Consider the following 15,654-nt stretch of genomic DNA (forward strand, 5'->3'; position numbering starts at 1 on the left):
TCGCTTTTATTGGCCTGTTTAAAGAATAAGCTTTTGGCCTTGTTGAGTAAAAAACAAAACAAAACAAAACAAAACAAAACAAAACAAAACAAAGATGTCTAGTTGTCTGTTTCTTCCAACACAGAGAGGCAGACAGTGGGGAGTAGAAATTACTAACGGCGAATATGCAGGTGAAGCAAACTTGTTCAGAAACTCTAAGAGGCCAGGTCACTGAATGTTGGAATGAATTACCCTATCACAACCTTTTTTTGTTGTTTTTCAGAGGTGCTAGGGAACAATGCGTTTTGTTCTTTTTTTGACACAGAGCTGACTTGAATCTTAACATTCACAAATGGCACCCGAAGACATAATCTATTTCTGTGGAAAGAAAACACAGCGAACTCATCAGGCTAACACAGCTACTAAAACGTACCCAAAGGAAGCAGGCTAGCATTGATGACAGAATTAGCTTAAATAAATGTATAATCAACAACGTGATTCCAGGATAATTTTATTGAATTTCTAAACCTCTCCCTCACTTTGTGGTGACTTCTGAGGAAATCGAACATGCATAATATATGACCTGACAAATGAACAAGTAAACTACTTTATTCCAGCCTTTTCATTTGTCAACAGCATCCACACAATAATGGCTTTCTGTCCACTGTTTTAATAATGTATGTATTGATTCCCTCCATCTAAATCTTAACCAGAAAATCTTAGAAAGCTTTGAAGGTGTCCTTAACGGTCTCAAGGGAAGGAATTATAGAGATTTTTAAAGTGAAAGATGAAAGCCTAATGACAAACAATTTCATTACTACAGATGCAAACAAAAAGTCATTATGTACAGTGTTCTTATAATCAAGACCTACTCTCCGTTTGGATTTGTGGTAGGAGGAAGGGAGTTGAAGAAGCCACTGGTTTATCGCCGTTCTCCTTAGAAATTTCCCACTACGATGGGCTCCTTTAAAACTCTCTCTACGTTAATCACAGAAGTAGACAAGTAATAAATATCACTTTAGTGACCGCTCAAGTAAAACAAAGGAAGTCAGTTTTAAAAATATATCTGGACCAGAATAATACACACTAATTGAAAACGAGTCAGTCTAGCGAGGCAAGTAATGAGGGGCCGTAAAAGCCTGGATAATGTATTCAAAAGATATAAAAATCGGTCAGTTTATATTTGCGAAGGCATATTTGAGCTTTAATTATTTATAACATACGGAGCATTATTTTATTAATCAGGTTCGAGAGCCATTCCAGCTACAGTTTGTTATGCCGCCCGGCTGGTTTGGGGAACAAAGATCCACTCCCATGAGGGTGAAAATTGTTTTGGGGGGGTAAGACTGCAGTCCCTAACTACTTGTGTGGAATGTCTTGGAATTTTCCCTATAAGAAAAACATGAACTCTCCATCACGGTGATTGAGAATGACTGTAGGTTTTTGCCTTAAGAGTACAAGACATACGATGTTGTGCTATCAGATTTTATCATTAATCTGCAACGATACACAAAGAAAATGTAAATTGCCTCTTCCGTAAACATCCTGATTTATATAAAAGAAAAGTGAAAAATATTTTCCTATAGTTTCGACTTCTGACATTGTAATGGGATTTGTATTCCCATAAGAAGCGACAACCCGAGGCATTAATAATTTACAATAGATGGTAAGCAGGGGATTTGAAAAACAGTGACACACCAAATACGTGGGGAACAAGTTTATGATGGCAAGTGACCCATCTTGATACTAAACAGTCTATATCAACAGTATTTGAATCAAGAAACCCATAAAGAGCAAGATGATTTATAATCCCGGAAATGTGGCAAAGTAAAACAAGTCTACAAATACAAAATCCGTCAAAGACTAGATCTTGACAGTTTTGTACTGATTACATTTCCTTTCTCTCTTGCTAAGTAAGTTCAGGAGATCTGATAAAGAGACACAGTTTCAAAGATTTTCCTTTTTTCTTTTTGCCAACAGGCACCAGGAGCATTACTAACTAGGCAGGCATTCCATTGCTACTATAAAAGGGCTACTGCATAAATGTGACAAAACTCTGAGTAAACAGGGTGCTAAATGGTTCTCTCATCAACACTTAGGAGTGATGATGTTCTTTGAGGGAGGAGAGTGTTTTGTGACAAGAATGTTTCTTAAGGATACAAAGAGAAGCTCGTGAAAACATTGGGCCAGACCACAAGTAAAAACAGTGGGCATCAAAGTAGCTCTACACAGTACAAATGGACGCTGAATTGGGAATAAACAGAAAAATCCTGCAGTTAGGAGGGAACATCACTCGTTATTCTTCTTTCCCTGCCCTTGGTCTCAGTAAACTAAAGAAGAATGAATAAGGTTAAGATTAGCTCACTGATTGGTTTGTTTCCCTTCCTCCTTCCCTTCTTCCCTTTCTTCCTCAATTCCTTTGTCTCTTTACCTATTTTGTGTCTACTCTGTACTAGGCACTTTATAAAGTGCTGGGTGTAAAAATGACAACCCTCTCCCCAAAAGAAGGCTTCTTGGGGCACATGGTTTAGTGACAGTGATTGACATTAATCAAAAAATTACACATATATGTGATGACAAAGAATGTTAAGTTGCAGAGGGAAAAGTAGACTGTGTATGAGAGCATGTAGAAGAAGATCTGGTCAAATGTGGGCAACATGGAAAAGCTTGCTCGATGTCTGAGCCAAGATGTAAAGGATTATCAGATGTTAACCAGGAAATTATGAAGGCGTGGGGGTAGGTAGGAGGGGCTTCAGACAGAGGATCAACATGTTCAAAGCACCACCTGAGAGTAACACGGAGTACTGTAGAAACCAAAAGAACATGGTGCATGGCTAGGGTCCAGAGGGCAAGAGAAAGAGCAGTAAGAAAAGAGAAGGTTGGGGCCTTGTTGAGGATTTTGGTCCTTCCCCAGTGGCACTGAGAAGCCATTAAAGAGTGTTAAGATGAGGACTGACATAATTCAGTGTATGTTTTTACATAAATCGCTCTGGCTGAAATGTAAAGATTGCATTGTCGGGTGGCCAGAGTAGATGCAGAAACATTAGGAGATATGGTCTTCTGTAACTATGGTGATGACTGCAGTAGACAGAGCCAAGAAATACTTTGGAGGTAAACTGACTCAGTGATGTATTGGGCTGGTCAATGGAACCCTTGGTTTGTCATCCTGAAAAGGTGACTACAGTGGTCTTCTCTGTCGTTGTTTGGACAGGTGAAAGTATTTAGTTAGATTCTCCAAGTTTGGGGGTTTTGCAGATGGCACCCACAAAAAGATAATAAAGCACAGGATCTTATCATCTTGGGGAAGAGTTATTAAAATGTCTTATGTTTGGGGCGCCTGGGTGGTGCAGTCGGTTAAGCGTCCGACTTCAGCCAGGTCACGATCTCGCGCTCCGTGAGTTCGAGCCCCGCGTCAGGCTCTGGGCTGATGGCTCAGAGCCTGGAGCCTGTTTCCGATTCTGTGTCTCCCTCTCTCTCTGCCCCTCCCCCGTTCATGCTCTGTCTCTCTCTGTCCCAAAAATAAACATTGAAAAAAAAATTAAAAAAAAAAATAAATAAAATGTCTTATGATTGAACCTAAGTTAGATTCGGAAGGAGGTGAAGAGAGAGGAGTAGTGGAACGCATGTATAGAACACAGAGTTATCAACGGGCTGGAAGTCCTGAGAAGTTAAAGAAAGGTGACAGATGGGTATCTGAACAAGCACACCAGCCAAGTGGGGATTAATTCACTTCCGTCTGGTGCACGTTACCCATAACTCTAGCATCGCTGTCTCCCCAAAGCGTGTTACTGGTCATGAGATTCCGGCGTAAGAGGACTGAGCATGAGTACTAACATTTCACCACTGTTAGCAAGTCATTAAAGCCAATAACCTGGGACACTGAGGAAGTATTTATAATAAGATGCTGGCTAGTAGGCACTGTGGAAACTTGGATCACATTCTTCATCTCATAGCTGAAGAACAAAGTAACAATCTCAATCTAACTTACAGAGGAATGTGACTAGAGTCTGTCCTGACTGCTAGTGCACTTGTCCGATGACTCAACTTTGGTTTCTAGAAGTAGACTGGAATTACACCTTTGGTAGAAATTCTGTCTCCTTTCTTTATATCATATAAATGCATTCGATTTAAAATTCCCTTCTGTCTCAATGAACGCTCTTCTACACACACACCAGCGTGTTTGGACTATTTATTCAAAGGCAGAACATTTTGAAAAACGTCACTATTATATCTCACTCTACCACAAAGCTAATTTAGTGTTCTGGATCTTAGGAAGGGGAATTGCTAAAGGAGAAACTGTCAGTTTCCTTGGCAATTTTTTTTTGGCAAAGACTCCTGGATCTCCCCTCATGTCTTCTTCCCTTTGAGCAATCGTCTATATCCTCTTCTCTGGAATAATAGAAATCCTCGACTTTTCTTGAAGATGCTACCTTTGGCTATGTCTCCACAGAGATCTTTCTTTAAGCATTGAACATACAGAAGTGACACCATTTAATCAAGCTTTGGTTGTCGGGTAGTCATTTACTTGGTTTGCTATTCATTTCTGTTCTTGTGCCTTTTATTCTCCTTTCTTTTTAAAAAAAAATTTTTTTTTCAACGTTTATTTATTTTTGGGACAGAGACAGAGCATGAACGGGGGAGGGGCAAAGAGAGAGGGAGACACAGAATCGGAAACAGGCTCCAGGCTCTGAGCCATCAGCCCAGAGCCCGACGCGGGGCTCGAACTCCCGGACCGCGAGATCGTGACCTGGCTGAAGTCGGACGCTTAACCGGCTGCGCCACCCAGGCGCCCCTATTCTCCTTTCAAATACACTTCTCAGCATCCAGTGTATGCCAGACACTTTGCTAGCTACTAGGGTCTTGGAGGTGAGCAAGACCAAATCTCTGACTTCCCCACTCAGAGCCTAATAGAGAAAACAGAAATACGACAAAGAGCAAAAGAAAACAAAAACAGTGAGAAACAATCAATCACTGTTGGAGGATGCTAGTGAATGAATAACTTGCTGTTCTGAAGGCTGGTAAAGTATCCTGCCTCTCGTATATGAACTGCATACTGCGTGCCCAAAGAGTAGATGAATGACCCCCCCCCGCCCTGCCCAGGAGTATTCTGGCTAATAAACGAAGAGGAAATGATAGAAATAGGTAATTATCACATTCCAACCCCAGCCATTGGTCACGGACAGCTGCCCAAATCACACACACAAAAGAGAAAACAAGACCTTACATACCTCCTGATGATGGAGGAGTACACTACCATCTCTGAAGCAGTCTTCCCAAAAGTGTCAAGCCTGAATAGGATCAAGCCTATTGAACTGCACTATTCAATATGGTGGCCACTAGGCGATCAAACCCATTGAACTGTACTTACTGTTCAATGTGGTAGCCACCGGGCACAACCGGCTACTGTGTGCTCGAAAGGTAGCTAGTGTGAATCGAGTTGTGTTGCAACTGTACATTTTTATGTTGTCTGTTGACATAGCCGTATTTATTGTTGTGTAGTTATGCAAGGTGCAACCGTTAGAGCGAACTGGGTGAAGCATAGAGGGAAACTGTACTATTTTTGTAACTCACTGGCAATCTATAGTTATTTCAAAAATAAAAGTTTTAAAAAATGTGTTTCAGAGACAAATTGGCCACAGGCAATGTGTGAAGCTTATTTTAATTCTTATTGAAACAAAAAACATGTTAAAACATTTGAGACACATATATGTTAAGAGTGGAAATTTGAATAATGCCCGATAGTCATTAGAATAAAATTTAAAACGCATTATAGTAGCAATGTGGTCCCATTTAAAGAGTGGAAACTTATCTTTTGAGATACTTTCTCAGTTGTTTATGAGTTAAACGATCCACGCTTGATATTTATCTCAAAATAATAGAGAACCGGTAGAGGTCTAGAAGAAGTAAGATCGGGCATGAGCTGTTAACTGTTTGAAGTCTTGATGGATTCGTGGCTGTTTACTAGAGGATTCTGCCTCCTTTGTATATGTTTAATATTTTCCCTAACACAATGTTTTTAAAAATCGCTAACAGAGATGGGCAATTTCTTAAAGGATATTGTTACTGTGGGCGCTTTTGACATTTAAAATAATAATGGCTTGGATTATTTATAATTGACTCCTGGATCGGCAGAGTGAAAACAATTTCTAGTCAGCTCAGTTTCAACCCAAACTCATTTTAAGAGAGTCCCTGAATGCTCACTCTGTGCAAGGCACTAGTCTTAAAAATGTCCTACCCTGTGTACATCATTCTGCTTCTGAACTGCTGGAAAATCGCCTCCGATCGGTGCCTGCCGGCTTAACTCGTCATCTTTCAGCTGTAGCCACACCAGAAGCTCCTGAAGAGAGAGGTGCAGACGTTTCCACTGGTCAGAACTGGCTTCCAAATGAGACCTGAAGAACAGCAGGAACAAAGTAGGTCAACATATCTAGAATGGTAACGAACGATTTCAATAATCCCATTAAAGGCACAGTGGTTTGGTTAGTTCCATAGTACATAAACCCACTGTGAACCATACAGCAGTCCTCAATAAAAATCTAGCTCTGTGCTTTTGCGAGCCATAATGGGGGCATTTTGAGGGCAATTTTGAGGGAAGACAGTGTTTAGCTGTACATTTATTGCCACATGCAGAATGCTGAGACTTTCGGCATGAAATATACACCGGAATGGATTGCTTTTCCACAGCGTTGCAGTCAATGATTCTTAATGTTTCTGGTAGAAAAAATTTTGCTCCCAGTGACTAATATAAACCACTCGGTTTTCAAATGACTCATGCTCGTACTGGAATTCTTTCGGCTTTGAGAAATGGAAAGGTCTCTCCCCACATTTTGACTTTTCCATTTCTACACCCTAGGCAGCCTCTTCCATTGACTCCTTCCATCTGGCATCTGTTCCTTTCTGCTCCTCTTCCCATATGCTTCTCCTTTTCCTCCACCCTTCTTTATTCGCGTGCACCTGGGATTTGTTTTCACCAAGTTTCAACATTTTCCGCTTTGTTTCCTTTGTGTAAAATGTACCGAGACAACAACTCACGTGGAAGAGTAAAATCAGACATTTGCCTGAAAGCCTGCCCTGAACATGAATAATTTAGGCAGGAGAATGAGTGCTTAACCATCAACTGTATTTAGAACATGTTAAGCCATAGAAGCCATTTAAGAATATACAAATGAATGGTCTGTGCTATAAAACCCACATTTCACTTGAGGATGAGAAGCTAAATTAACCAAATAAATCATCATCCAGAAAACAAAGAAGAAGCGAGGAATGTTAACAAAGCTCTATCCTCAGGTAAATCAAGAATTAGGCTGCATTACTCATATATTATCAGCAATTACTAATTAATTCATAAAAATTAATGCTGTCTATAACACAAGCATAATATAGTCTCCAACGCTGCAAAGATTGAAGTGTAAAGCAACCAGGTAGAAAAACATTTCCCTTTGCCGTTTGATAACTTAGCCTGACATTTCAAATACAATTCTCCTGCTGGTCTTAGTCAAACAGAATCACCAAATAGTGGCTATGTACTGAAATTAAATTGTTCCAAACTTGCCGAGGGATCATTTTCTTTAGGAAGGACGATACTTACAAGTCTTTAAAACGTGCAGATACAATGACCCACAAGCTAAAATGCAAAAATCGCGTACTAGGGAAGTAACTGGAAAATCATGCAAAGATATAGGTAGAAAAGTGTTATTTGCAGCATCACTTAGGATTGACACGAGGTAGGAACAACTTAAATATCCCATACTAGGGAAGAGATTACATATATAACGGTTAAGTCTTACAATGCAATGTCCAAAGCCTATGCATCCTATGCATTGTCCAATGCGATGACATCAGCATATATTAGGGGATATGGAAAAGATCACCCCGTCAGTTGCTGAGGGAGAAAGTAGGTTACAAAAATGTCTACAATCGATTTTTCTAAAACGTTTGTGTATGTTTGTCTATTTTTGTACACACACTTGACTCCGGCATGAAAAAATTCTGGAATGCCAACCCCGTTTATCTCCCAGAGGTAGATTTAGAGGTGGTTTATTCCCTCAGCTTTCTACTTCTCCAAATGGTCAGAACCGTCTTTCTATTATGAGCAATGTAAACATTGTGTCTGGAAAAACAGGAAGGCCTTTCCATCAGAGAAATTAAGTGGTTCAAGACTCTAAGGGCATTATTATCTAATAAACAAATCACCAAATACCATAAATGCCATGAATTAAATATAATAGTTCAGACTGCATATAGGGGTAGAGGTAAGTCCTTTTCCATTTCTCTTCCCTTTCCCTTTCAATGATTGCTTTTCCATGAGAAGCCCAAGCGAGAATTCCCTATGCAAGATTTTCGCTGTTTAATGGCACCCGATGATCACTGCTTACAGGGACACCCTGGGGTGTCTGGAATTTGCAGCCTGGTCCCCTTGAAGGGGGAGGAAGCGGTCAAACAGGACGTGTGGGGAAGTAGGTGGAGGGAGATACAGTCCAGACGTGGATGCGCGGCATGGAAAAGAAGAGGCTCTGATGAAATAAAGCAGTACTGAGTGTCGCTAGGTCTTGGGACCTTGGGAGTCCCAATAAGGCCTTGGGAGTAGGAAGAGGGGAAGGTGAGGAAGAATGTAGACAGGCCTAATGCCTGCTCCCTCTGTCTGGTAGAGGAAACAAAATATCCCCCTGGTGGAGAGGTCTGGAGGAAGATAAAGTCGCTGAAGAGCCAAGCCACGGCACTGCCAGAGGCCCCCAGGGGCTGCTTCATTTACATAAGGCGGGGCTACAACCAGGGTCTAGGTACAATGGTGCTGACTAGTCATTAACAGGTCAATGAAACCCTTTGTGTCCCCAGGGGAAAAAACTGCTCTGGGACCCAGGGAATTTACTTCTAAAGGATCTAAGAGGAGCTTCAGGGCATGAGATGGGGAGATGGTTAAGAGCCCGGACGCAGGACAGTCAAGGCAGTTAATGGAGGAGGGGAAAAAGGACCTGCGATGGGGGGGAGAAAAGGCTGCTGTGTATCTAGAGTGCGGAGTCAGGTCTAACACTTGGGAACGTCTGATCACCTTCACTCCGTATCAAATGACTGTTTCTTTCCCTTGCTGGGGCTGGAGAGCGGTGACACAAACGTAACCAAAAGTTTCATAAAGGACAAGGGATGCTGGGTAAAGGAGGGAGAGGAGAAACGTAGTCAGATTATGGCTCCTGAATGAAAACCACGCTTACGAAGGTATCCAATTAAAGCCATGGTTCTCAAACTTCAGGGTGCATAAAAACCACGTGAGTAGCTTGTTTCGGGTATAGACTCCCAGGTTCCACCTCCAGACTTTCTGTACTTTTAACGAGAGCCTTCACAACTTAGCAGGTGCACTCCAGGGCCATTCTTTAAGAAAGAACTTTTTTTTAAATGTTTTATTTATTTTTGAGACAGAGAGAGACAGAGCATGAGCGGGGGAGGGGCAGAGAGAGAGGGGAGAGACAGAATCCGAAGCAGGCTCCAGGCTCTGAGCTGTCGGCACAGAGCCCGACGTGGGGCTCGAACTCACGGACCGTGAGATCATGACCTGAGCCGAAGTCGGACGCTCAACCGACTGAGCCAGCCGGGCACCCCATTTTAGAAAGAGTTTCTTAAAGTAGTTCCTGCATGTCCTAAACGTTACTTCTTGGTCTCCACAGGGCAAAGGTGGCATTTGTCAGTGACATGATTTTGAAGGCGATCTAAATGCAATGACACACCAAGAGCTCACCAAACATTTTCTGTGGCCATGCTAAGCTTGTGAAGGGTTTTCGAGACACATTTCTAGCGCAGTCGCTGAAAGCAGCTGCCGTTTTGATTTTCGAGATTGCACACCAAATAGTTCTAAGTGATTAACCTATGTTTGTATTGGGAATGTCTCTTCGGAAACTGTTTCTTTCTATTTGTAATGACTCTTTCTTTTTCCCCCTTCCAGGTTTTATCCTAGGCTGTTAGGGCTGGAAGGAACCTGAGAAATTCTCGTCAAGCCTCTTGTTTTGCAAATGTGCAAACTGAGATGCAAAGGCTCAAAGGCAGCTGAAGCTTGTAGCTGGAGCTATTGTGTTTAGACACGGGAAGTAGAAATTGCAAACTCTCCTAATGTGAAGAAATCTTTAACCTTAGTGGTTTTCACCAAATGCTTGGATCCCCGAGCCAAAAGATTTCCTGCCAATTAGCAAATATACTCTATTTACCTCTACCTACTCAACAGAAAATAAAAGTGGAGGTTTGAAGGGGCATGCTTAAGCTTCAACCATTTTCTATTCATCTTTATTAGTGAAGACAAGAGCTTAGGGGCTACTAGCTTTAAACAAGGCACATGTTGGTCTTTAATAAGCAGATAACTTCCACCATTTGGAAGGTTTCGGTAAAATGCAGAACCTTTAGGTGTGTTGGGATGTAATGCTCTTCTTTAAGGAAGTCTTCAGTATCAGCGTACTAAGAATTATAGGGGCTGCTTAAGTGGTTGTGATTTCTCTAGACACAGATATTTCAAGTATGATTGCGTTGAAGCCTAGTTGGAAATTCTTAACAAAACTTTACTCTGAAAGGCATGGATTCTTTTTAACGTTTATTTACTTTTGAGAGAGAGACAGAGAGAGACAGAGACAGAGTGTGAGCAGGTGAGGGGCAGAGAGAGAGGGAGACACAGAATCCAAAACAGGCTCCAGGCTCCGAGCTGTCAGCACGGAGACTGACACGGGGCTTGAACTCATAAACTGTGAGATCATGGCCCAAGCCGAAGTCAGATGCTTAACCGACTGAGCCACTCAGGCGCCCCTGAAAGGCATGTATTCTTAAAGAAAAATGTGTTACATTGGATTCATTTTTCACTTTGCCTTTCTTTATTTTAAAAAAAAAACTATTTATTTTGAGAGAGAGAGAGACAGGGCGTGTGTGCACGAGTAGGGGGCGGGGCGCAGAGAGAGAGAGGAGAAGGAATCGAAAGCAGGCTCTGTCCTGTCAGTGCAGAGCCCGATGTAGGACTCAATCTCACGGACCATGAGATCATGACCTGAGCTGAAATGCAGATTCACATGCTTAACTGACTGAGCCACCGGCGGGCTTTGACTTCCTTTATAAAACTAATGACGTACCCCCGTGTATCTTGGGCACCCTTGTGTAATCAGATAGCACTTAAGCATATAGAAAGAAAAGGTAAGAAGGCAGAAATAATAAGGAATCGCAGACATAAAACGGGAGCTGTGGAACTTTAAATGAAGAGAGAGAATTACACTCAAAGAGAAGTAAACTTTCTTGTTTCTTTTGTGTCCAGCTTGGCCATGAACTCCAACTTTCACACATAATTAACATTTCAAGAGTAAGAGAAAGAAGGTCAGGAATAGTCAATGTCCAAGTTGCATTTTTTCTCAAAAGCAGAAAGACTATGCTACCTTTGCTCTTTCTTTATTCTCCATTATAGACAAACCTCTGAACTCTTCTAACTTTTAGTGCCGATGACTCTCTAAGAGCTTTATTGCTGCTGTGGACTATATAATGTTGGCACTCTCGCCTTTCAAATTAGCATTCAGAATTCCATAAGAGTGAGTATTCGTATCTAACATTTACAAGTTTTTCTCCCAAGTCAAAAAAACCTCACAGAATGTAAATTTTGCCGAAATTACAGTGATAACAAATGTGCTTCTCATAGTTAATAGTATATACAAAAACCTTGACAATATATTCTGGTGACAGAATGAACTGAAATCTTCATATGTAGCTCTTAAGGAAAAAACAGTCACCTGACCACTTCCCAAATTATTAATATTTTCAAAATTAAAATGCAAGGTTGTGGATATAGAATATTCTAGAATGAGAAACACTTCTTTGACTAATCACAATTCAGGTGTTGGATACTGTCATCAATAACTGTGTGTGTGTGTGTGTGTGTGTGTGAGAGAGAGAGAGAGAGAGAGAGAGAGAGAGAGAAAGAGAGAAAATGTGCACATACATGTATGTATGCATGCAAGTAAAAATTTTTTATTTTATTTTTCTCCCACCTAAAACAGTATTTTCTTTCATTCTATGGCACTCAACTATCTCTGAGTGTTTACTTCTCTTCTTATACCTCTTGGATAAAATGCGACGTGATAATGCATATGGAACAGATGGCGTATACTTTCCTTGAACTAATTTATGAGATGCTATTATACAATTTCAATTAAAGTATTCATTTGTCTCCAAGACATCTTATTTGCTTTCTCTTACACCATATCTTTGAACTTCATCAGTTCTATTTAAAATATAAGAAAACCAATGTAGAAAATGTCAATAATTTGCCTAGGTTCATCAAAAGTAACTGCAGAAATAAAAATAATAGATTTGTAGAATTGCTAGGGAAATTGAAGAGTCTATCCATGCCTCTGATCAAATTTTCTCATTTCAGTGAGGCAGAATATTGAAGTCGGAAGCAGTTAAGTGACATGTTCGAGATTATATGCTAGGAAGTTAGTAACAGAGCTGGAAGAGAAGGTAGGTGGCCCAAATGCCAGTCCGGGACTCTTTTTACTCTACCTCACCAACTCATTTAGAGCTTGGATAGATTATCTAGACAGAAAGTCAATAAGGAAACAGTGGCTTTGACGACACATTAGACCAGATGGGTTTAACAGATACATACAGAACATTCTACCCCCAAACAGCAGAATACACATTCTTTTTCAAGTGTACATGAAAAGTCTCCAGGATGGATCACCTGATAACCCACAAAACAAGTTTTAATAAATTTTAGAAGACCAAAATCATATCAAACATCTTTTCTGACCACAACAGGATGAAACTAGCCATCAGTCCCAAGGAAACAGTTGGAAGAAACACAAACACGTGGAGGCTACACAACATATTAAACAACCAATAGGTCAATGAAAAAATCACAGAGGAAGCCAAATGAAAATGAGGACAAATGAAAATGAAAACACATTGGTTCAAAAGCTTTGGAACGCAGCAAAAGCAGTTCTAAGAGGGATGTTTATAGGAATCCAGGCCTACCTCAAGAAGCAAGAAGACTCTCAAATCAACAACTTGATCGGACACTGAAAGGAAGTAGTAAAAGAACAAATGAAGCTCAAAGTTACTAGAAGGTAGGAAATACTAATGATCAGGGCAGGGGTGAATGAAATAGACACTTGAAAACAAGAGAAAATCCCGACGAGCCTAAGAGCTGCTTTTGTCAAAGGATAAACAAAATTGATCAACCTTTAGTTAGACTCCACACACAAAACAGGAGGACTCAATACTTACCTGGCAGGAGACTTACCACGACCACAAAAAAAAGGAGGACTCAGACAAAATCAGAAATGAAAGAGAAGTTGCAACGGACATCACAGAAATATAAAGGATTGATTACAAAAGATGACTACAGAAATTATATGCCAATGAACTGGACAATCGAGAAGAAATGGGCAAAGTCCTAGAAGCATACAATCTTCCAAGACTGAATCGAGAAGAAACAGAAAATGTGAACAGACCAATTCCTAGCAATGAAGTGGAATCAGTAATCAAAAAACTCCCAACAAAGTCCAGGACTAGGTGAATTCTGGTCACAGGTGAGTTCTACCAAATATGGAAAGGAGGGTTAATACCTATCCTTCTCAAAGTATCCCCCCCACCCCCTGCCAAATAGTAGAGCTTGGAGTTTTCCTATTTATCTAATTTAGCTGGAAGCAGCAAGCAGAGCCCTATCAAACAACTCAAGAATACTTAAAGGAATGTGCCATTTAGCACAAAGGAGAATAGCGCAGGGACGACCTGGCCGTAAAGGAAGGGTCAGAGAGGGAAATATTCATTATGAGGTCTGGATGAAAATGTGGAGGCTGAGAGGAGGGGGTCTGTTCTAAGTGTGAGGACCAGCAAATGTCCCTGGGCATATGAGCGAGGGAAAAAATTGGTGGAGAGCAGGAACGGGGTTAAACAGCAGAATCTTCTTGGCTGAGAGGAGCCATTCTCCACGCTGGGGAATAACTACATTGCTGCTTGGGGAGGAAGGAACTGGGAGGCAGGGGAAGAAGAGGAAAGGAAGGGACTGTCAGGGTCTTATCGGGCATCGTTGGTAGAGTGGAGGGTCTACCAGATTCCGGCGACGAGACATAAATGTCACGAGAGCAATGACTTTTCTCTGGCCTGTTTCAATCAGTCGTACCTTCAGTGCCTAGAAGAGTGCCAAGTACACGGAAAAGACTCGGGAGATATTTGTTGAATGAAAAAAAAAATGAATGAATGAGTAAAATATGGGCACCTGCAAGACTGAAGGTCTTGAGCACGGGAATAACGTGATAGAAATGTCCGAGGAAGAATATTTTTGTCCATGTGTGACGGATGGTATCAGTGTGTAAAGGCACACAGACAAATCGATCAATAGAGTGTCATGATGGAGACTTACGTAAGAATCGCGATCACAGGAAGAGAAAAGACACAGGGCAGAAGGAAGATACAGGGAGGGAAAGGGACATGATAAGGACTGGGATCTGGAAGCACAAGGGTACCTCTTATGAGCCAAGGGAATGCAAACGGACGCTGCAAACTCATTTGGATTCCAAACTGGTGATGGGGATTCGGGAACGCCCTTGTTGGGATGAGCGCCGGGTGATTCATGGAAGTGTCGAGTCACTGTGGTGCACACCTGAAACTAACACCACCCGCTATGCTAACTGGAATTTAAATAAAAACCTAAAAAACCGTGCACCTGTGTAGTTAGATACTAACGTTTCTCTCTTCGGAAATGGAAAAATGGCTCTCGGAATCCCTCATAAAACAACGAACCAACTGTAATGTTTTTGGTAGGAGACTGTGTTACCGCTTGGGCAAATACAGGGGCTGTTTTTCCAGGGTATCTTTGGAACTATTTTTGAGTTGTGGCGACTTTTCACTCTCAAATAATGCTGATGGAGGAACCGACTAGATTCACAAAGCCGGCTTATAAGTGTCATGAATGGTTCTGTGTCTAACTCTTCTAGCATTCATCTATCCGATTTCATAACCATCCCCAATTACTCCCTCTGCTGGGTTGCTTTCACTGAACCCTGCCATTCAGGATGGACGGACTGATACCCTTATTTCAACCAAGGGTCAGGAAAGAGACCGAACCACTTTGACGTGATCAATTGTTTCTTCGTTTTTTTATAAGTGAGTGTTCATAACACAGACTGTATTATTACAGAGGCCTAGTTAAAAGCCAAAACCATTGATGTGAATATGTAAATTCTAGAACTCGCGGCACCTTCGATAAGCCAAGGTAACTGTTTCCTCCTTGATTAATGACAGCAAGAATTAAACTGCAGTGCCTGGCATATGGGAAATTGCTGAGAATGAAGAGCCCATATTTTGGCCGACACGCTCTTCGCCGCTTTCGATTCTCCTTTTATTTCATCAAGTTCACACGAAGGAGAGAAAAGGCACTGAGTGATGTTCAGAACAATTAGAGCACCTTTCTTTTTCCTTCCTGTGAAAAAGAGTAACTTTCTTTCCTTTTGCTTTACCTACCAATATCTTCCCCATTTCACGTATTTCATTCCCTTTTAATGATAGATGTTATGAAAGTGGCCTTTGTCATTACACACACTGACCTCTCCTCGAGTCTAAGGGACAGGCGGAGAATGGAGTCTCGCTGTCTTTGAAAATGCCACTGCCCACTGTTGTTCCCAACTCTGCCTCAATACATCGATACAAACTTCATGGACC

The 15,654-nt window shown here is 41.3% G+C and overlaps 1 protein-coding gene across 1 annotated transcript in view; it reads right to left on the bottom strand.

Annotated features, from left to right (window-relative positions):
• The window catches only part of DMD (dystrophin), a 2,039,083-nt gene that overhangs the window by 362,407 nt on the left and 1,661,022 nt on the right, over positions 1–15,654 (bottom strand). Inside the window, exon 57 of the mRNA XM_040468816.1 lies at positions 6,215–6,371. Coding sequence (XP_040324750.1) covers positions 6,215–6,371 — 157 coding nt within the window. The remainder of the gene's footprint in view (positions 1–6,214; positions 6,372–15,654) is intronic.

This window comes from Herpailurus yagouaroundi, unplaced genomic scaffold, assembly GCF_014898765.1.
Source record: "Herpailurus yagouaroundi ecotype Mexico unplaced genomic scaffold, PumYag 67793, whole genome shotgun sequence".
Lineage (NCBI taxonomy): Eukaryota > Metazoa > Chordata > Mammalia > Carnivora > Felidae > Herpailurus > Herpailurus yagouaroundi.